The sequence below is a fragment of the Limulus polyphemus genome, unplaced genomic scaffold, assembly GCF_000517525.1.
Source record: "Limulus polyphemus unplaced genomic scaffold, Limulus_polyphemus-2.1.2 Scaffold2788, whole genome shotgun sequence".
NCBI lineage: Eukaryota > Metazoa > Arthropoda > Merostomata > Xiphosura > Limulidae > Limulus > Limulus polyphemus.
The window spans coordinates 18,635-42,813 of record NW_013668398.1 but is presented as its reverse complement, the minus strand read 5'-3'; the positions used below and the strand labels follow the sequence as shown (position 1 = coordinate 42,813).

At 36.1% G+C, this 24,179-nt stretch overlaps 1 protein-coding gene across 1 annotated transcript in view; it reads right to left on the bottom strand.

Annotated features, from left to right (window-relative positions):
• The window catches only part of LOC106467903, a gene marked incomplete at its 5' end in the record, with an annotated part of 75,410 nt that overhangs the window by 41,593 nt on the left and 9,638 nt on the right, over positions 1 to 24,179 (bottom strand). The window contains 2 exons of the mRNA XM_022396122.1: positions 9,285 to 9,358; positions 10,110 to 10,227. Coding sequence (XP_022251830.1) covers positions 9,285 to 9,358; positions 10,110 to 10,227 — 192 coding nt within the window. The remainder of the gene's footprint in view (positions 1 to 9,284; positions 9,359 to 10,109; positions 10,228 to 24,179) is intronic.

The following is a 24,179-nucleotide window of genomic DNA, read 5'->3' as shown; positions in this document are numbered from 1 at the left end:
TACTTATGTAAGCTTCACAGTGAGAGGTGAAGACTGGGTTATACTAAAAAATTATTAAACCTTTCAAATATGAATTTTAAAACACAAATAATACATAATTAACTAAAATATAAAGGTGAAACCTAAATGCAATTTATCTGTCTATGAAACTAATATGTATAAGGTGAGAAAAACAGACTAAGTGCTTGCTCTCTTGAACCACTAACAATACTTTAGCAGTTTGATAAGCTTGAGAATGAATAATGGGCACCAGTTTTAAGCTAACCATTGTGAGATTGTACTTTAAAATTAGCTCTTTCTATTGGTTACAAACATGTTTTTCAAAATATAAAGGTGTGCTTAAAAAGGTAGGCGTGGCTACTGTCAGATTGGAGAAAGATATATAGCTTCTTTTCTGCTAATTCCCTGGTTGGAATTTGAAACATACTTGTCCTTTCCATTACCATACAAATAGCATATACTTGATGGTCAGGGTAATTGTTTTGCTGATTGATTGATGTACATAAAAAAACTGCAGATTCCTTAGTGAGCAGACACCATGAAGCTAAGGTTTGTTTAAATTGGGCTGCAGCAAACACACTACTTAGTACTACATAGTGACATGGTCATGGTTTGGTAATGCCCAAATAATACGTAGCAATATGTTTTATATACGTAGTCAAAATGTAACTTTACAACATATATAGCTAGTGCTATTAAGTAGCAATAACATGAGAATATTACATTACATATGAAAAGCAAAAGAGTATATTACCTGGCAGTGTAACATATAGAATATTATGTATACCATATGCAGTGTTTCTTTTTGGTGTTTAAATATTAGTTTTATATATTTAATGTCACATTCAAATAAAATATTATAAATCATGTAAAATATTATTTTCCATTTAAAAAAAAAAAATTAATTCCAATTTATTTGCCTATATTTGATGTAAATTGGATAAGTGCAAAACTTCAGGAATGACACGTATAGCTTAATTACACTTCATACCAAGTTTGAATACGAAGATCTCAACTGTCTAGTATTCTTGTATCAGCAACTTTAAATCTCCAAAATACTTCATTATCCAAAGGTATGTAATGACAAGATATGCTTCCTAACATCCATACAGAGTTTGTAGAAAGTTTAAAATCACTAAATAAAAGGAGAGCATGAAAGCATTCTCAACAGTGTCAGAGGGAATAAGCCTTTTAAGTTTTATAATTACTAAGCTGGTGATGTTTATGTTGAATGCTCAATATTTATGTTGATTTATTAAAAAGGTTTGTTTTTTATTTTCCATTTTTGATAACTTCGGTGATATAACAGCAAAATATTTTAATTCAGAAGTTTTATGACACTGAGTTGCAGTTAAAAGCAAAATATAATTTACCGAGTAGTGTTTCAGCTAAGCCTTATATTACATTTATGTATTAGGCCTAATGCTTAGACTACAAATAGGCCTACTATTACTTGAATAATTGTGTTTCCACAATAAACAACATTTATATACATTTCTATCAATACTAATGATATGGTATTGATCTATCATGTGATAGTTTTTTAATATATTTCACAGGTAGAATCTGTAACAAAGCTTGTAGTCACACCAATGGGGGATAATGAAGGAAGAAAGAGCAGCCTCACTTACAGTGGGTAAAATACTAAAGTTAACGTAAATAGACCTTTTAACCAAACAAACCCTTATGAAACCAATTAAAGAAAAATTCTCAAAGTTTTTCAAAAATAAATCAGCACACATCAATATAAAATGGTTATTGCTTTACCCTGGTATTTTTAAGGTTTCAATACATATATAAAAAATATGCTCAATAAAATAAGCTTTAACATAATGCAATTAAAAGTTGTGGCACCAAATTGTCAGATTTACTGGCCCAGCTCAATTGTTGGTGGCCTGGGGTGACCAGATCACCAGTTAAAGGCTGCACTGCTTTTATCTGCACACAATATTATGTTAGTTGGGCAATTACTGTTCCTTGTTCTACATTCTTCCTTTAGATTACCAGCGGCAAGTCCTAATAAGGCTGGATGAAATCATTGCCAACCAAAAAAAAGCACAAAGAACTTCTCCAATAAGTTGCCAGTAAAGGGACAGTGGTTTCACAAGCCCAGGCACAAGAGGTGGAAGTAGTGGAGGAATCAATGGATACATGGGAAGACACGGACCAAATCTGTACTAAGTTATCAGAAAAACCCATGCTAGAGAAATAAACTGGCAAGTCCTACAACGAATATTATTTTTCCATTGATATTTATTATCACGCATATAAATAGTTTAGACATATCAAATGTATGCCAATTTGTAGATATAATCAAGCATCACTCTGATCAAATGGTGTAACATAAATTTTCAGGTTGCTGTCCTGAGTGCCTTGGGAGGGAACAATGTTGGGAATGAAGAATGTTTAAGAATTTGGGGACATTCCACCTGTGGTCCAGCTTCAACATGAAAGACAGGAAGAACAAGCAAACATTCCAATACCTGTCACTGTACAGAATAATTATCAGTATGTATATCTATATAATTTCAGTTTTAATTGATTATTATTTTGGTACAGTAAACATGGTAAAAGCTACCTGTGTAATTATTTTAAAAAATTATCCATTTTTACAGAGCTTTGTGAAAATAAGTCCAGTCAGTATACTGATTGTGCAATGAAAACAATAATATTCAGAAAGGGTCAGTTAGGTAACAATGAACAAGACTATTTATAAGATAGTAATGACATACAAAGTTTGTATTAGGTGATGTACTTTAATACCTCATACTTGATCTCATTACCACACTTACAAGTCCTTTTATTTTCTTAAATTTATGAATTTTCCAATGTTATAAGAGGTAAAATCCTAGCTTTGTTAAATTTGACAATGTTATTGTAAATTGCAATAAGGAACTTTTCAATGATTCAATAGAAGTGTGTAGACAACTTCTCCACAAATGCCAGGATGCTGAGGTTGAACTGCAGATGGCAGAAACTCTTAAGCATGCACCAGGCAAGTGCAGTGGATACCTTTTCCTGGTAAATATATTGACAAATAAAGTGATGCACTCGCATTGGTCAAAATTGTTAACTAACATACACAATAAAATATAGCAATTAAAATATACAGAATATAATATAGCCAAATTTGAAATCCATTCAAGACAAATGTAAAATAGAGAATACAATGACATCACTGCTAAGCCATGTACCAACTTTGTCTGAGCTTCATATTGCATGAAACAAAACATTCATTTTTTGCATAAACTTAGGTGCAACTTTATTTATATAGCAGCTGTTTATAATTGTTAATTAATCCACATTGTTTTGGCATATTAATAATATTATAGTCCTTGGCAGAAAGATGAAAATACATATCTCAGATCTTTGGATTTGTGATTTTATTGGTAACTGTATTGGTCTGTCAAACTGAATTGGTCTTTTATATTTACAGGTACGAGCTGCTTTGAAATCTCCCAGGACACCCACACCAACTCCCACAGCAATATAGTTTGGTACATATGTACAGAGACTATATTAGAATTATAGAGATGAAAAATTGTATAATTTGTTTTTCTAATGTTGTATCAAAAAATGTGTAATTTGTTTTGTAATGTTTTATCAAAAAAATTTATTTGTTTTTGCAATGTTGTATCAAAAATGTGTAATTTGTTTTTGTATGTGTTGTATTAAAACAATTTATTATATGTTTTTGTAATGTGTAGAATTATAAATGGACTTTTCTCTACATTAAAATACTATTATTGTGAGCTTTCAGCCCAATTACTGAAGTATTCATTGGGCAACAATGCAGAATATAGAATATTAATTGATTGCTTTGATATAACATAATCATAATTCTATATATTTAATAACTTTGATATCTGATGTCAGTTATTGTTATGACTATTGCCTAGATACATATTTTAAAGCAGTGTTCCACAGTTTAAAAATTTTTTCGCTCAGTGCATTGTTTCCCGAGGAAGGCTCTGGTAAGAGGGTCGAAAGCTCACAATAACAGTATTTTAACGTAGAGAAAAGCCCGTTTATAATTCTACATATTAATTTACCTACGTTACGAGTCTTAAACAACAATTGTTTTTGTAATGTTGTATCAATGATATTGAATAAATGATATTACTTCTAACTTATTTTTGCAAATGAATATATTTAATGTATTTTGGGTGGAGCTGAAAGGTATAAACAAAATACTATGAAGAGGTAGAAAGCAATGAAAGATAGTTACAATGTAGTAGAATGGTAATAGGAATGTACCAAGTTGGTACTTTAACATACCAAATTGGTTGTATATTGGTAGTTCCATTCCACAATATTACTATGTAGTAACAACATCTCTGGTAGTCCACACTTTTACGTAAGTAAACTATGTAATCACTACCAAATCACTACATTAATAATAGAAATTTATTATGTAACTGTGTTTGCTGGGGCATAATATAACCAGGGTTCACAAAATGTTTTCATGATTTCTTTTACGAATTTTCACAAATGAAAATGGAAAATTTCCATGTGCAAGATAAACACAAGAAAGTACAATGTAAATAAAGTAGAAATAACAAAAATAAACACATATCATTAATTTATGAAACCTCTAGAGCTTTCTTTTTTTCATATTATAAAGCAGTAAGTCAGTTACTTCAGTATATTTGTCAAAGTTACCACTGTAGTACCATGAGTTTTGTTGCCTTCAGCTGTGAAAAAATCTTTTACACTCATATTTTGTGTCACATTCAGATCTTATCAGTTTTTCCTTTCACACGGCTAAGTAGCACCAATTCATTCATGTTAACAACATCATATAATTTCTCACAAACACTGGAATGGGCTTTGTATTTGTTCTCTGTCTGTTCTAACTTCTTACTTTGCACAGCCATTGTTCATTAAAAACAGGTTTCCCATCAAGGATTTTAAGATTCTCAAATTTTCTGCCACTTGAACTATTTGCTTAAATCTTTTCTATTGGTATATTCAACAAACTTAAATAAAACCTATTAATACTATTGTACATTACAATAATGCCATGCCATAGCAAGACAAGATATGAGCATGTGCAATCTGATCTGCACTATAAATTAACGGAATACATTATACTGAAGGATGTTACCATTTTCCAACACTGAAGATGTATTTCTTATAGCTACTCACCTCCCTAACATTTTTAGTTTTTTTTTTAGTTCACTACTAGCCTTGAGGCTCTCACCTAATCTCACATGTTTCCATGTGATGCTGCTTCATTGTTTCATGCAACTGAACATGCGACAAACTCCACCAATAGGAGTGTGACACTGCCTCTTAGTGCAGATGTCTCACTTTATACCTTATTTTTAAATGCAAGCCAGTACTAGGTTATAAACTTAGCAAGGAGGATGGGTAGGAATTCCCTGTCTGTTTTACTCATGCTAGTCCATGAGTGGGTATGGTCTGAACTGGATCTTGTTTAGGAAGATAAGCACCATAGGGATACCTTGAAAGGTTTTATGGAACACCCTAACTCATGGGTGAAGGCTATATTGTGCGCTACACTGGTTAAGTGTACCCTTGTAAGCAATACTTGCCATTGAGTGGGATTCCGTGAGAGTTTTGTAAAAAGGGTGTAAAAGACTTACCCAGTCAGAGACAGTATGATGGGTGGAAAATGGTGACCAGAGGCAGTCCACAGCCCAATGAGGAAGAAACAGCCAGATGATGGAGATAGTGTGTGGCAAAGGTGTGAGGAGTCGTCCACATGCCAGCCCGAACACTCTTCCCCAACAGATAATGAAAGTGAGCAGCTAATGAGTGAGTTATGTGACAAATTAGATAGGAGAACACCTGGAAATGTCACCTTGCTTCTCAAACCAATGACAAATACATTAAACAGATCAGCTGTCAGACCCATCCAGTGAGAGTAACAGAAGAAAGATTGCGAGTGGATGAAGGATTCCACAGAAGGAAGAGATGGGATCAGGAACCACAAAAGGAAGAGGTGTGATCCAAATAACAACAGATTCCATAAACAGGACAGAGAATATTACTAGGACCAAAACTGTAATAAAGACGAGAATGGATGGAAGAGATATAAAAGAATGGGGGAAGTTTACCATTGCTGTAAGTGACAAAGGCATTGATGTGAGAAATACTCAGAGGAGAACAAAGCCATCTAAAAAACATGAGGATTGAGGGACCACTCCAGAAAAGCAATCCCAAGAGAAGTTCTGATGATCTTGTAGAGTCCACAAGAAAATACACGAGCACAACTCAAAAGGAAAAGGGGTTTCAAGGAAGCCAAAGTCCCCAATATACAGAAAACCTCTCACACGGGAAGACAAGGAGAGGATAGAACTGTGGAAGCCAAACTCTCTATGATCTGCAAATGCAGTGGAGAAGGCTGTGCTCTACTGAGATGGGAAGAGAAAAACACACTCAAATGAAGCAGATACTGGATTGGTGTGAGATGAGACTTAGCCAGCTCGACTAGCTGACCTAGATAAGCAACATTCTGAAGAAGGAGAAGAGTATAGTCATAGGAATCTTGTTGGGATGGAACTAAAAGCCAGTCATCCATATAATGGTGGAATCTCAATCCCAAGCCATGAATGTGACAATTAAAGGTATGTATTATGTGGCAAAAGAAAATGTATGAGGCTGACACCAGGACAAAAGGAAGAGTTCAGAACTGATACATTTGTCCATGAAGTACACACTGAAGATAAAGTCTGGATGCTGGGGAAATGGGAATGTGAAGGTAAGCATCAGAGATTTCAACCTTGATCATCCAAAGCCCCAGAGAAAAGGACCATCAGAGGGTGAGAAAACTCATCACAGTAAACTGAGGAAGGTCGAGAAACTAATGGAGACACTACAGAAGGATGACCAGACACCAATCCCTAGTGTACAGGGGAACAACAGATGGGAATAAAATCCCAGAGAAGGGTCAGAAACCCTTTTGATAGCAACTTTGGCTAAAAAGTCTGACATCATTTCAAAGAGATGCTGGTAGAAGACAGGATTCCCTGGAGGAGGGTAAGAAATGGAAACAGAAGACAAAAAGGGAGGGGAGCAAAAATGAAGGGTAAAGCCAATGGATAAAATCTGTAGCCCCCCAGTGGTTGCCTGGAAAAGGAATCCATAGATCCACAAATCAAGCCAAGTAGGTCTACACTGTTCCTGAACTCAGAAGATAGTCAGCAATGAGACTGTTGGCAGAACAGATGGGAAAAGATGAATGGTATGAAATAACAGGAAGCAAAAAAAGTCAGGAGGATAAGAGGCTATAACTGGAAGAGAAGGAGCTTGGGAATGATGGGACACAAGGGTAGTCAAGGAAAAATGTTGGCACTAGCCTCAACTCATGACCACAAAGAATCAGGTTTCCTGCTAAAAATCCATAGGTGGAAGAAAGGATCCAAATGAAGGTCCCTGACATAAGAGGGAGGTAAATGTACTTGGGCAAGAAGGGCATCCCTTCCCAACAGATCCCAGCAAATAGAGTAACCAAATGAGAAGGGTCAAGGCCGAGGAAGAAGAAAGTGCCAATGTAAAAAAAAGGAAGGGAATGATTGTCTGCTGAAAACCCCTCCAAGGAACAATGGATTGAATTGTTTTCAAATGGAGATGGATGAAGCATAGATAATGTAAAAGGGTAGTGAGGGTAAGGCAAAGGTGAGAAAAATGAGCTTTAAAAAGACTAACAGAAGACAATGAATCAGAACCCCAAGCCTGAAGAAGAGACTCCTGAGTTTAGGAGTCAAAGAAAAGGGCTTCAGCTTGATTGTAAGCCAAGGCATATGTGCAACCAGTTGAGAAAGATGAGGCATACTGGCACCAGAATGAAGTTGAGAAAAAAACATATTTCAGCACAGACTCAGATATAAGGAGGAGGAGGAAAACAATTTTCTGAAGAAACATTCTGGTTGAAAAGTTGTGAAAATAGTAATACACATAATACAGATGAGAATAACAGTCTGATTAATTATACCATTAGTAATACTAACTCCTCATCTCAATCATTCTGCAAAAGTAAAGTAAAGAATAATAATAAATAAGAGAGAGTGAAAAAAGGTAACATACCTAATAAGAAAAGTCATGGGTGAATGCAGATTGTCGAGGCCCATCTACATCTGCACTGGAAAAGTTGTTTGCAAATTTATGCAGCAGGAAAGACTGCCTACAATCCATGTCCTCATGGATGCTAATTATAGGAGGAGAGAAGTCCATGTCAAGGCCTGAGAAAGGAACAGGCTGCATGCAAGACTCCACTACCCGCTGCACAAAAGCAATTACGTCCCCTGGCAGACAAAGAAGCACCTGGTGCATTGTGGTAGTTTATCCAGAGTGAAAAACGTCCAAATGTTGAATACTAGAAAGCATGAAAATGACTGTCTCTGTGTAATTGACGTTGTGGAAAATAAGAGCCACAAAGTCTGCAGAAGCAGAATTGTCTGAAAATTGAAACAAAAATATTCCTACAACAGTTGGTTTTTTAGATACTTCAACACACACAATGATGAGCAAAAAAGGTCACATCTTATCACACATGTGCCAAATCCAAAAGTAATGATTGAGCAGTAAGTATAGAGGAAGACAGCTGCATTAGGAGGCAGTGTCACACTCCTATTGATGGAGAGTTGCCACATGCTCACTTGTATGCAACAACACAGCAATATCACATGGAAACACATTAAATTAAGTGGAAGCCTCAAGGCTAATATTGAGCAAAAAATGTTCATATAGAGCACTGAATCAGGAAAGATAGATGTGAGAGTAGATTAGGTATTGTATCAGAAATGTTTATTTTAGATTCTGTGGCAATTTTTCAATTGAATTTTTATTCAAATTTAAAATTTTCTGTAGTTTCAAGAAATAATTTTAAAATAATTTTATACACTGGCAATACAAACTAATATTTTATCTGCCCAGCCTGTCTTACAATCTACCATAATAAACTTTGATGATTTATATCCTTCCATTTATCAACACAGAAGCTGATATATATCATTTGACATTGCATTAATTGATAAATGTATAGGATTTTTTTAAAACTATTTTAGAAGTCATTAACATAGAAAATCTACTTTGATTAATAAATACATCTACAGAAGCTGGCAATTACTATCTTAGATCAATGTAATATGTCTTAAGTGATCTATTATAAGTTTCACACCATTTGTGCAAATCTTCATCTCAATTCTGATATGAGCCATTGAAGGTTCTGAATGACACTCATACTTAAGCTGATTATCATCATATTTTCTTCAACATACTTGTTTTATAATTGAAACAAAAACAAAACTGAAACTAACCTCTATATCTTGAATGATAAATGATGAGCTGTTCTCCTGCTCAAATGAACTTTTATTTCTATTTCCATTACAGTCTAGAGGAAGAACAAGTATGAATATGGTACAAAGGCTAAAAGAACTAAACAAATTGTAAAGAATTATTTACTGTTATGTTTTTTTGACAACATACAATTATATTCACATTGCTATGAACTACCTTGGTACATTTTTGTAAAACTCTTTAGTGGGTAATTCAAATTGCTGAATACTTAAAGATTCAAAGGGATGTCAATATCATCAAAAATTATTGGACAAAAGATTTAAACAATAGCTTGATCATACCTAACTTATGCAGTAATGTTCTGGCAACTGTACTCAGAAGAATTCTTGTTAATAATTTATTTTGAATATTTTAGTGCTAGACAAATAAACTTAAGAAGAACACTAAAATCCCAAAAGTCACAGACAAATCTCATTAAGTAGATCAATTTAACCTGAATCTGCCTTAGAAATCTTGAACTATAGAACATTTAGATTTTACATGTGAAACCTTATATGTAAGTTCAGTGGATATAGTACAACTATATATAAGGCTAATACCAAGAACCACTAAATAAAACAAGTTAGATTCACAGATAAAATCCCATACACTTATTAAAAGATCAGATTTATTTGTATATTTGGTTCTTTCTCTCACAAACTTCAAAAACAAAGACAAACTGATTTTACTTCTTGATATGGTACAAATTTTTAAAAGGTTTTAAATAATGTTTTTTAAATCAAGCACACTATTAACAGTCAGCTACTTATGGGTCAAATTAGACCATTCACAGATAAAGTACTTACAGAAAACGTTTTTGAGCTTCTTTTGCTTCAAATAAGTTTGGTAAGCTTCTGATTGCTGGTATTCTTTAAGTTCTGCACAATATCTTTTCTTGTCTTCTTCAGCACGATCAAGAAAATTCTAAGATGTTTAAATTAAAATACAACTACTATATCCTATTTTCTGAAAATTATCACATACGTTAATAAACTAACAAAACCATTAAAACAGATGTACAGGTGCTAAAAAGATTTTGCTGATGGTGAGTAGGTAGTAAAAAGTATTACTTGAAAAAAAAAAAAAAAGACAAATAAACCAAAAGGCCTTAATCCATAATACCTCCTGTTAAAATAGTATTTTTTACTTAAAACCCTAGCCAATTTTTTCGTAAGATTAGACACACAACATAAGTGTAGGCCTTTTTTAATGGATAGTGTCAATATAATAACTAATATAACAGTCATTGACAAACAGCTTCTTTTCTTTTTAATAAATAAATAAAGGAACACTAATTTGTTGTGAATAAAGCTGTGCATGAATGCTTATCAAAAAATTTTCTTAAATGCAGATTTGTGTGTTAATGTTCATTTATGTTTTATGTATGTATAAATATGTTTCTCTATTTTGCTTCATTATAATAAGTTGGTTAAATTCTAAAATTGGCATATTTAAATACTGGATGAGTTGACTCAGTAAGTTTCAAAGGATGGATACTCTGAATTTGTACTCAGTGTATGAATTTAACTTTCAATAAAGGCAGTTTTTTGATGACTGGATATATACTAATAATGGCATTAAGCAAACACATAAATTTCCCTATAAATCTTCAGACACATGAATAGCCATTTCTCTATATGTTTTCATCATTCTAATATGCTACATCAGACTGTTATATCATCACATCAATAGTTATCAACAACAGTTTATTGATTTTCAAGATACTCTCTTTACATTTGGACAAAATTAGTAGTTAACAAACTAGTTAAAAACTGGCAGAAGGTTGTCACCTTTTTATATATATATATAGCAAAATCTTTCACTTTCTTCTTAGACTTCCACAGCTATTTAATGACTATGACACACCAGTTGATGTTTCAAAAATACATTGATTCTAACTTCAGAATTCAGAAGTATACAACAACTCTTTGTTTATACTGTATGTATGAACAAATGCATAAAACTATAAATAATAAAGCAAGGAGTAGTTATAGGTACTGTAAGTAAATGTAAACAGCTTTAATATGAATGAAACCTGCAGTTTTATAAGGTAATTTTTTTTATCTAATGAGGTTTCTTTCAGCTATGTTGTTACGACGCTCATTAAAATTCTGAGACTGGATAAAATAATCATATGTCTTTTGATTACGTGTTGGCATATAAAAAAAGCACGAGTTTTTATTAAATTCCATGTGTTCATGAGTTAATAATATAAGATAATATTTCACTTGAAAGCATAGTAGACTTCATGGTTATCACACAGTATAACTTGCATTTAATTTACAAAAGGCAGTTTGTACCTGATATTTGTTCTGAAAAACTTTTTAAACCTAAAGACCCTAACTTGTGCTGTATATGATGTAATCCTCAAACATTATTAAATGTGTTGTGTAATAGTCCCCACATTTCGGGCTTGATATTAAGTTTAAAGATGCATCCACTGATATATCAATATGCAAAATCAATACATTTTTCGAAATCCAATTAAAATACCCAAAAGTGGTTTACTTTTTATGAAAGTGTGACAATAAGACATGGAAAAACATAGATCATAGGGAACTAAATCCAATTATATGACTTCCACTTGAAAGATAAGAGCCCACATAACAAGCCTCATCAAAGACTGTATATATCACATCTTGCAAAAAAAAAAAAAGAAAAAAAGCTAAGAATCCTTAATAAAGTATCGAAAAGTAAAAAAATTCATCTAATTTTAATACATGTTCTTAACCACTATATAAAAACGTAACTTTGTTAATGAAAGAAAAAAACTCACACAGTTGAGTGTAGTCTTCAAGATAATTAAGTATTTAGCAATGTTTAAAAGAAAAATTATCATGAAATATCCTTGGTCTTGATCTACAAGTTAAAAGACTTAACAGTTTGAATGCCAAAAGTCAGCATATATTTGAAACCAACAGGCCTAAAATACTGTTACAAAAACAAGTTAACTGTAGAGGAGGGTAACAAAAGATAGAGCTATTTTTTACACACCTTTGATTCTGAGCTGCAATGGATAAATTAAGTGGAATGTAGTAAATAAAACATTTGCAGTTAACTTGTTTTTATAACAAGTTAGAGATCTTGGAAAAATAGAAAACAATGACCTTGTTTCAATACAATTTCTTTGGCTTGAAAACAAAAATTTATAAATCTATCAGAGAAAAACATACCTCTTACCTACTGGGAAAAGATTAGCTAGAAAGCTGAACAATTTAACATGTTGTGTGAAGCTGAGTTTTTGTTTCTGCTCTCTAGTGTGTAAATTCATTGTAATTTTACTTATTTTTACATAATTTTATTTCTGTTTAATTTTAATGTTTTTTAGAATTTTCTGTGAAACAACTTGAACTGGCTTTACTTTTTATCCATCTTGTAGGTCATTCACATTTCAAATAGTTGGCCAGTGACTATCGATGCTCTGCTAGGAGATCTAATGTTTATCCTTCTTATAATGCTCTGCTAGGAGATCTAATGTCTATCTTTCTCCTAATGCTCTGTTGTAGACCACACATCTATCTTTCTCCTATCAAAGGCTAGTGCTGATGTTTGCCAATTTTGCAATTTGTGAAATATTTCTTAATTCCTGACAAGAATTTTCCTAATCTGGCAAAATTAATTTGATGACATTTTCCTTACGTCTACATGTTGTGAACATGATGGCTGTCCAGAAAAAGACTGTTGTTTTTGTTATGTAAAGTCTAGAGATTCACTTACTTTAGAGCTTTGGAGACCATTAAGCTGCAGCACAGTCTAAGAACCATGGCTTGGCAGTTGTTAACTATGACACTGGACATCTTCCTACACATTTAAGTGCCACTGGTTACATGCATCAATGCTACTTTCTTCTTTGGATGTTGGATGAGGCTTATCCTGTTGCACAATGTGGTGCCTTCAGTGTAAGCTCCATTAGCATCTCAAGAGTGGTGACCACATACATTGCCTGTTTCTATATGATGGTGAGTCATAGTTGTTAGATTCAATCAGGCATCTGGTCCTACAAATACATTTGGATATTCAATCAAAAAGTCACTAACTTGGTTTTACTGTGCACAGCTTAAACTGTTTGGACAATACTGAACCAACGACCTCATGTGTGTTGGCTGTCACATACTTTCGTACATGGTACAAAGGATAAAACCCTTGTACCAAAGCTAGTCTTGGTTATTTCCATTTTTTCTTACCACACAAGTGTCCTTTTCAGCATAAAGCTGGATGACTGACTGCTCATAATTACTAAACAACAATAAACTCCATCCTTCCTCAGACAGATAACTACCTTACCTAATACTGCTCTATTACTACATTACATGACACAGACACACTAAACTTTATCTGTAGCAAATCATGGAACAATTCTTGTGTATAAGGAGATACTATTATTCTCTCTACTAAATACACTCATGCAGTACATTGTTTTTGGGCTTGACATGGTCAGCATCAGATAAATCTCCCACAGAATATCAGTTCACGCATTTTTGCAGCACATCCAACCGGAGTATGCAAATGTCAGAATTGAGGTTAGAAAGGACTACCTTCATTTGTTAACCAACATCTAGGTAGAGTTAAAGATCTACCTCTCTACTTAAGTCTAGACTGCTGTCATTCCCCAAAACAAAGTATCCACTGATTTTGGTGCAAGCTGTCTTCTGTTCTTTCTTAAGGAAGTGGCCAGGCATTATTAGGGCTCCATTAGTTTTCTGGAACTGTAAGAAAGCACTTCTGTTGGCTCTCATGGACCACCCCCTTGAGATGGTTTCCTGTATGTGGTGAGGGGACTTCCCAGGGAAGGTTCTGTATTTTCAGTTTACCTCCTCTGAGATTTGAACATCCACCCACATGTTTGCCTTGTGTGGCAACCAGTAAAGGGGAGGGGAGGATCCTGGTGGTTGAATGGTGTCTAGGGCACTGCAACACACCATTTTGGTCTTGAATTTTTGTAGACAGGTAGCCTTGGCTGGTCCTGTTGGGCTAGAGTCAACTGAGTACCAGTGTTGGGCATTCTCAATGGGTGTTGTGGACATTATGTCTGATGCTAGTGTTTGGATATAGTGCTCACGAAACTCTGTCTTTGCTGCAGTTTCCTTGTTTGGTATTGTAGTGCATCTCCTCATAGGGGTCAATGGGCACTGAATCTTTCTCCTTATATTATGGATCCCCCAAATCCTCCAAGAATAAAATAAAACAGTAAAAACTCAGCTTATTGGTAAATGACCACACCTTGAAGACTCTGATCATCAATCTTTAACTCATCTTGCTCCTGTACCTCATTTTTTGATTTTGCATTCCTTATCAGAAAAACCTTTAGAACAAATGTCTCCCTTTTTTATTCAGAAGGGATTAGAGAGGTTTGCTGGCTCTCTAAGGTCAGTCAAGAAGCTATGTTCTGGGGACATCTTGGTGGAAACATCTACACCAAAACACAGCAAACTCCTCTTGAATTCAAAGGTCATTGGGGATATACCCATTAAGGTTACTTCCCATGCTACACAAAAAGTTATTGTTGAGAGGGATTTGAAGTCCAAGTCGGAGATCCTCGCTGGTTTCTCCAGCCAAGGAGTTTCTGCAGTGCATCGTATCTCCACTCCCAAAGAAGGAATTATGCTGCCTACCAATATTCTTATTTTGACGTTTACATTGCCACATCTACCTGCTGCTGTCCAGGCATGTTATCTGAACTGTAAGATACGGTTATATATTCTCAACAATCTCTGATGTTTCCAGTGTCAGTGGTTCAGTCATTCGAAGGCATCTTGTCATGGTTCTGTGACGTGTGCTCGTTGTGGTGGCAATATCCACAATGCCTACGAGTGCAAACTGGACCCTCACCTTGTTAATTGTAATGGTTCCCACCCCTCTTACTATAGGTCTTGTCCTAAGTGGGTGGAGGATAAAGAGGTACAGCATTTCTTACCATGAGGCTCGGAAATGATTGTCCCCTACTCTATCTCGGACATATGCTGCTGCACTATGCTACACTGCTACAGTAGGAGTGCAGATGGACCTTTCCGTGCCTCCATTAGAGTCTTTTTCACATAATGTGAAGAGTTTTTTTGTCCTCAATGGATAATCGAGTTGACAAGTCAACGTCTACTCCTATCTCTGTCCCCACCATTCCTTGAAGTGACTGCCTGGGCCCACCTCCTTTGGCTCCGGCTTCTACTCGGGTCCATCTTCTTTGGCTCCATGATACAGAACAATTATTCGTTCATGCCTTCAGTCGCTGGAATCTATGTCTAATGACAGAGATCTGCCCACTCGACCAAGGGCAGGATTTATGGAGGTCGACAGACCTCCTTCTAGTAAAGAAAAATGGTGTGGTCATAAACAGAAGGGTTTTCCTCCCAGTTCTCTTCCACCTAAGTAAAAATGGCCACTTTGATACAGTGGAACTGTCGAGGTTTTCCTTCTAATCTGTATGACATTAAGACCTTGATCAATTCCTATCATCCCGTGTGTCTTTCGTTACAGGAAACATTCCTCAAACCTGCCGATACAGTCACCTTTGGGCAGTTTTCTATATACCGGAATGACAGGTTGTGTGATGGAGGGGTGGCACTGCTGGTCAACCAGCATGTGCCCATCACCTTATCTGTGTCACTTGAAACATCCTTGGAGGCAGTAGCCATCCATGTTTCCTTGGGTCAAACCATCACTCTTTGTTCTCTCTACCTGTCTCTGTAAAGACTACTGACTAATCAGACCTTGATGCTCTCATTGAACAGTTACTGTCTCCCTTTTTAATCCTGGGAGACTTTAATGGACACAATCCCTTCTGAAGTGGTGCTGATATTGATGGGAGGGGTCATTCCGTAGTGCGTATGCTCTCGGAGCACAACCTTACTCTGTTCAATACTGGTTCTTATACTTATTTTCATGCATCTAGTCAGTCTTTTACTGCCATTGATCTATCTATCTGCTCTCCTTCACTTTTCTTGGAGGGTTGATAGTGATCCACAGGGCAGTGATCATTTTCCTATCGTTTTGAGGGAGAATGGCTGTGGTTGATGCCATTTGACCCAAGTACCACAGTGGAAGTTGGACCAGGCTGATTGGCTCTCTTTCACCTCTCTCTCAGAACTTTATCCTTCTGTTGTTAGTCTTCCATCTATTATTGAATGCATGGAGGCAGTAATTGATTGCTTCATTCAAGCAGCTGTTCATTCTACACCTGAAACCTTGACACATTTCCCACAGTAACCTTGTCCATGGTGGTCTCCAGCCTGCCAACAGGTATGGAAGGCTCAGAAACAGGCCTGGGATACTTTTCGCAGGTATCCCACTCTTTCCAACAGCAATGCTTTCCAGCAGGCCCATGCCCATGCTTGGCATGTCAGATGCCAAAGCCAAAAGGAATCTTGTATTAAGTTCACAACTAGTATCTTTTCTACCGCCAGTTCCAAAGTTATATGGGGCAAGATTCAGAAGGTCAATGGGAGGTATTCTCCCCATCCCTTTTTCATCTTGCTCTCCAATGGCCTAGAAGTTGCTGATGTATAGAACATCGCTGATACTCTCAGTGAGAGCTTTTCTTGTGCATCCAGCACGCCTAACAGTACATCTGTCAGACCTGATGATGCTAACTATCTCTCACAACCACAGCTGCCTCATCATCTTACCCAGAGATGTCTAGACAAACTATCCACAAGAATGTCTTCACAATCTTTTGAAGCCATAACAAGGTCCACTTTTACTAAGAAGTACTCAACACATCACACCCAAGGCATGCATTTTCTTTCTCATTTCCAGAATAGTGACAGGGCACAGGCATAATGAACATAGGTTGTAGTATGAAAACAATGGGAGGTCTGTTCCTCCACTGGAAACTAATGTCATTACAGACATTGCAGCATATGCTTTAACAAGCAGATGGTACAGGTAACCCATGTAAGAAGTCAGACTGTCCACTTCAGGATCCTCATATGTCCATCCTTTCCTCCCATTGAAATAGATTCTTAGGGGTAATGCTCAATATGCCATTCTAGGTCCACCAAATATCAGCTAATGTTTCTGAGTCTACAGCTGTGGAGAAATCGAAGTCATGGACTTTCGAAGCATCTGAAAAAGCCCAATGTCCAAGAAAGGATTCCTCTACAACCAACAACTCTCTCATACAAAAGTAACTCTTCAGCAACTAACTCTCATTCTCAAGTATTTTTAGTTGCAGGAAAATGTTCTTCTTTAAATAAGAAGCACTCCTTTAAACTTGATTAATCAATAATTCAAGTAAGAGCAACATACATGTTAATGGAAAACAGAAAACACCACAATAATACCCTGTAGTCATGGCAGCAAAATATCTTTCCTACACTGTAATATTTTCAGTTAGCTGATTTCCTGAAAGAGTAAATTAAGTGGGTGTATTATTGGCAAAATAATAATGAAATCTGCTAAAACTAAGTGAATATGTGTTAAGAAATAAATGGTATGGACATAAGCGTGTACTTGCATTGAATGTTGGATAGCCACCTTTACTAGAGTTATGAACTGATCAAGCTGGCTCTACTCCCTCAAAATTTACTAACTGACAAACTCACTCAAGATGATTTTCTAGATTTTTTTGGTAAATTTTGGGTAATAAAGGGAAATGATAATGTATTTGGCTATAATTTTATTTCTTTTTATTTTATGGAATTTGTAAAAACAGAACCCCCTGACATGAATTTATGTAAAAAAATGAGATGATTTTTTTATAACAAGCTTTATGACAACATATGTTAAAAATGAATATAGTACCTTATGAGATCTATAAATTCTGTATTGTAATACACTACCAGATTCTTTGGATCAATGCAAAATGAAATGCATATAATCTAACTAATAAGGCTGCATAAGTTGTTTATGAGAAAACATTCTAAAAATTTTGTAGTATACTTCTTCCTCTACTTTCATCAGATCATTTTATCTCTGTACAATTTATGCTCCATCTGAAGTTTACATTTTCCTTCCTTGAAAATGTATTTCTGATAGATATTCACCTCTTCACACAGAATAGCACATTTTCTTCTTGAGTTTGCATGATATGCCAAAGAGATTTGCAAGCTATCAGCCATGTGAAAACTCCTACTTAATGTTATATGAAACCATACAAATTGGTACTACTGCATGATGATGCAACCAGAGAGCAGAATCCTGAAAAAACTGATGATAATCCACCCACAAAGAGAGTAAACCAGATGGATGAGCTAGCAGATCCACCCAGTAAGGGTTAAAGGAGAGGGGGCTCTAGTAGAGGTGGGGTTCCATGGAATGAAAAGATGGGGATGGGAACCTTGAAAGGAGGAAATGCAAGATAGATAACAATGAACGGCCCATACAGGAAATAAGAGTATATCTGGGTCAGAATGATCATAGATATGGGATATAGAAGGAAGGGATATGGAAGAAAGGTGTGCCCATTTTCCATAGCAGCAAGTCTTGGGAAGGAAGGACTGATTGGGGTAAAGAAGAAAGTAAGTGTGCTGGTAGAGAGTTCAAGAAGAATCTATGGCACAAACATCAGAATTATGGTGATCACAGGCAAGAGGAGAAGGAAATAGTTTTGAGAGAGAGAGAGATAATACAGGGAGTAAGTAGAAAGAGGTTCAAAATGGTCCTGGGTGAGGGAATGAAGAACCCCTTTCAGGTCTCAGTTGGCAAGGGTGTAGGATGAGTAGGTCTGTGGATTATGAAGGAATGGAAGAGGAGGGTAAGGTAGAAAAATTCCTGCAGTATTGGGAAAGGCAGAATGTGACAGATAGCTCTGCCCAATAATATGCAATGGTAGAGACAGACAAGCCCTAGTTGAAGAGCTACGTGAAGAAGGTGGTGAAGGTAAGATGTTGTAAGGTAGGTAGGCCAGGGAAGGAAATGGTGAAGGATAGATCAATGGTGATACGCCTGCCACTTGCATTGATACACAGAAAAGGTGGAAGGGTGACAGAAAGAATGGTTCACGATCGGATAGTCCATCTTGATGAGCAATGGACCATATAAATTCCATATATGAAGATGAAAGGATATCATACTCCTTGATGAAAGAGTGACATGTGCAGTTGGACCAGAAGGGACAGAATGTTGGGAAGAGGTAGGGCGCCTGATTGAGAGAAGACAGAGAAATGGAAATCAAGGTTGGGCAGGCCAGCAAGGGGCTACTAATAGTACTCTGCAAGTGGTATCCAAAATTAGAGCAAGGACCCAAGAAAGAAGGAGGAGAGGCATAAAGGAAGAGATAGAACAGTCCTGAGTGAGGGCATCAACAGCCAGGGCTGATAGGTGAGGTATGGAAAACCAAAAGAGAGGAAGTTTGGTATTGAGGGGTGTGGCAAAGGCATCTATAAGGGAACTTCAAAGTTGGGAGGAGATCCAATGGAAGATTTAAGGATGAAAGGACCATTCTGTGGGTAGCATGATGCTTTGATGAGAAAAATGGTCCACAGTAATGTTCAGTATACCTGGAACAAGATAGCCTACTAAACCCACCCCAAATGGAAGCATCCCAAGAGATCCAGAATCTGAAAGCAGAAGGTCCTGGAATGGATGCCCCCTTGGCAGTTAATATGAGACATGACCACAGAGTTGTCCAAGTGGATCATTACCAAATGATCCCCTGATCTACAAGGAGGAGAAGGAAATGAGAGCATGGCCAACAGACAATGAAAAGTCCAAGGGCACTGATATGTTACAAGAACACAAAGACAGATATCTGTTGGGGATGCTCCCCATCCAGAGAAAGAAGTGTTCATGAAGAGGTAAACATCCAGCTTATGAAGATGTAAGGGAGCACCAGAGGAAGTGTTGGAGCAGTTTAACCACCAAGAAGACCCTCCAGTGGAGAAGGGAAAAGAGGGATCAGTGAGGTGAGTGGGACCATGGAAAGGTTCCATTGGTTGCACAATGTCCAATGTATTTGGTGAACAGATGTCTAGCCCCACAAGCAAACAGCTGAGGTGAAATTTGAAGAGAATCTCCAGGTGGATGAGATATTGGGTGTGAGTAGGGAAAGACTTGGAAATCTTGACAAGCCACCCTAAATGAGTGGTTTCATGAAAAGAAGGGAAGTGTGTTCAGAGAATTTTGCCTGTGAATGGGCAAAGAGAAGCAAATTGTCCATGCAGAAATGGAATCATAGATCCAGACCATGAAGATATGAAGGGAAGACCTGCATAATGCAACTGAAAATACAAGGAGATGATGGTATTTCAAATGGAAGAACACAGAAGTGGAATGTGCAATCCCCATGAATGAATTAGAGAAAACATCATGAGGATGAGACAATTGGAAAGTGGAGAAATGCATCTGACACATCAACTTGGTCATCCACAGACCAGGTTGGAAAGACCAGTGGAGAGAGAAAAAATCCTCCATCTGAAACTGTGGGATGACCATGAAATGAATGATGGAAGAAAGGTTGATAATCAAGTACCAGTCTCTGGTGTTTTTAAAAACAATAAAAAAACAGGAGTAATAACCTGAAGAAAGGTTATGAGCTTGCTCAGAGGTCTGTTTCTCCAATAAATCTGACACTGCCTCATCCAGACAATGAAGGTAGGCCGGATCTGATTGGTGTTGAAAGGCAAAAGGCTGGGAAAAAAAAGTGGGAGAGGGGGGGGAGAGAAAAGTGAAGAGAAAGGTTATTGGAAAGAACTTGAGTATCCCATTTGTGAGCAGAGAAATGTGTCCATAAGGCTCCCACAGATTCTAAGCTAGCTTGATGGCCACTGGTAATTAGGTTGGCAGGTGATATGTCAGAAAGAAGGAGGTTGAAGGTCAGGATACTGGAATGGAATGGGGAGTATAAGAAGAGCCAAGGCATGGACAGAAATGGACGGATGAGATTAGGACCAATGGGAAGCTGGTGAAGAAAGAGAGAATTGATGGTGGCCAGCTTCAGCCTGTGATTCAAAGGAATCAGGGACACCACCAAAACCTCTGGACAAAGAAAAGAGGCAAAATGAAGGTCCCAGAGGAAGAGGTGGATTTGAGAAAGTGGGGTGTCTCTTCTGAAAAGGTAATAACAATAAAGCAACCAAGTGAGAAGAGAAATGACAGAGGAGGTGAAATGGGCCAATGAGGGAAAAGGAGCACCCTAAAGTCCCCAGAAAAGTCATCAGGGAAAAAGTGAAGCACTTTCATAATAAGGTGACAGAAGGAGAGGTATCTAAGAAGGGTAGTGAAAAGGCTCAAAGTTTGGAAAATTGGGCACTAGATAGTGAAACAGCTCATAATGAATCTACTCCACTCATTCCACACAGAACAAAACAAAAACAACTGGCCAGAGAGACTCCAAATATTGGGTGTCAAAGAATAGGAAATTTGAGTGACCATAAACAAAAACATAAGAATAAGTCAGGCAAGTGGGACAAAGCATAATGTTGCTGGAACAAAGTTGATCTAGAAACGAAGTGGCATGTACATCATTGTATAAGTAGAGGGGAAAACAAAGAAATTATAAGAGGAAGGGTTGTGTAAAAAAAGAATGGGAAAAAACAGAGGATATGGAAGAGAGAGAAAGAACTGTACGTACCTGAGTAATAAAATTATGAAAATCTGAAAAAGATTGAGATTGTTCTTCAGTAGGTAAGAATGTTCCCAAAGTAAAACAAAAGGAGAAAAATAATTGCTTAAATTTGCCCACCTCAACTTGAGGCTCTAAAGAAGGGATAAAGAAGTGAGTGGAAGGGACTACAGTAGAGGGTCCTGACTGCACCGTGGACCCCACCACACACTGGACAATTGCTGTCACATCTTCCACAGATAAGAAACTTCTCACTGAATTACTGATAATTTGTTCAGTGTGAGTAATAACTTCACTCACATCAGCAGAAGAAGAGTTCACGTTATACTGTGAATTCATATTAAGTATGTATAAACTCAATTACGTAAAAATTGGAAATCAAAAAAGTGGCAAATATCAGCAAACCCAAATATGTCTGTAAATGACAGTACTAAGGAAAATAATGAAGTTTCATGATTGCAAATGTAGAGGACATCACTGTGCATGGAGGTGTGTTGCACTCCTATTGGTGTAGGTTCTGCTGCACGATTATGTCATTATGTATTGGTTCAAATTCACTTGATTTTATGTAAGATTATTTGGGAGTTTTCACAAGGCTGGTAGCTAGCAAATCTCTTTGGAAAATTGTGCAAACTCAAGAGAGAAATAAACCCTTCTGTGTGTGGAGTAAAGTATTTGTTTTGGAATAATTTCACCAATAAATATAATTAGAGCTGGGTGGTTAGAGGTATTATGCTAATTGGTTAACTGACAGCCCCTCAATCGATTATTATAGTGGTCCAAAGCAAATATATATATATATATAATAAAAAAATAAAGATTGGAAGTGGGTGCTGCTAGCCAGTTGTCTTCCCTCTATCAGCAGATCAAGAAGAAGAAGAAACATTGTTGGTGGATAATGTCAGACAGTTGGCTTCCCTATAATCAGCAATTCAAAAAGGAAAAGTTGACAATTAGTGCTGCCAGCTAGTTCCCTTTCCTCTAGTCAGCAGTTTAAAAGTAGTGACAGTGACAGACAGCCTCAATAGATTTGTCATACATAACAAAAACAACTTAGAAAGCTAAACTGGGCAGAGCACAGATAGCCCATTCTATGGTTTTGTGATTAACAACAAAGCATAATTGCAATATTTCGATTTCTTGGATAGTTGGAATAATTGAAATTACTAATAACTGGAAACATTAATTTCAATTAGTTGATTATTTTCATGATAATTGATATAATCAGAATTTCAATTAATTGTCAGAATAATCTAAAACAAATTTATATTAATTGACTTATTCATGATTTTGCTTAATCAATTAACTCAACCAGCTCTAAACACCATGTACTGATGAAAGAAAAAAAGGTCTATTCTATGTAATTACAAATAAATGGTCAAAAAGTGCACACCATTAAGGCTGATGGTGAAAGGTTTAAAACCAACTTATGAGCTGATCATTTTTGATCATCCACCAAATCACTTTAAGGAGTTCATGTATTTTCAAGGTTTTTGATACTTTAGACTTCCAAAGACATTTTTTGTTTGACTGTCTATCAACCAGCCAGTTAAAAGGAGTCTCATATATCAGTTCTGGCTTAACATAAACATCACAAGTCAATCTCAGATCTAGCCACTACTACTAGTAATTTGTCTCCAATACTAGAAAACTAAACCCTTCCAACATTTTTCTCTCTAGATTTGAATGAACTAAGAAGATGGCAAATTTGACAAGAAAAATAGTGGCCAATTCTCATCATTGAGCATTGTAGAAATTATGATGCACAAATCCAATGACAGTGAAGAATCTCATGGATCATGTGTGTTACATAATGATCTTGAGTTACATAATGATTCTAAAGTTTTGTCTGTGCATTCAAGTGTAAATTTTTCATCCAGTCTTCCCCCAGATTTATCATTCTTTAAGCTATCACTACTAGGTGAGTAAAAATTGCTAAAAACTTTGTTCATTTGAATCTGTTAATGTTAAAAACATAACATTATATTCTAAATGATCACAGATCTACTGCTTACATACATCACATATACGAAATCCACATATATATTTTTCAAATCTACTTCCTTTAGCTGTCCATGGTATAAAGATAAACAGGTTTAAATCTGTTTCTAAACACATAGATCTTGAATATTCTTTGGATGCCTGTAACTGTAATAAAAACAGAAACTACAAGGTTCAAGTTTGGTTCTGATATTGTGCTTAAGATATTAGTTGGAAGTACTGCAGTAGCTTTCAAATGTTTATCTGGTGTATCATGGAATGACTCCTCTGGTTATAATGTCACAATATAACAAAGTTCTTCTTCCTTCTAACTTCAAAAGTTAGAATGTATGTGCAGTTTAGTATGTTTTTTTTCTGATAATATGTTAAATTATCATCA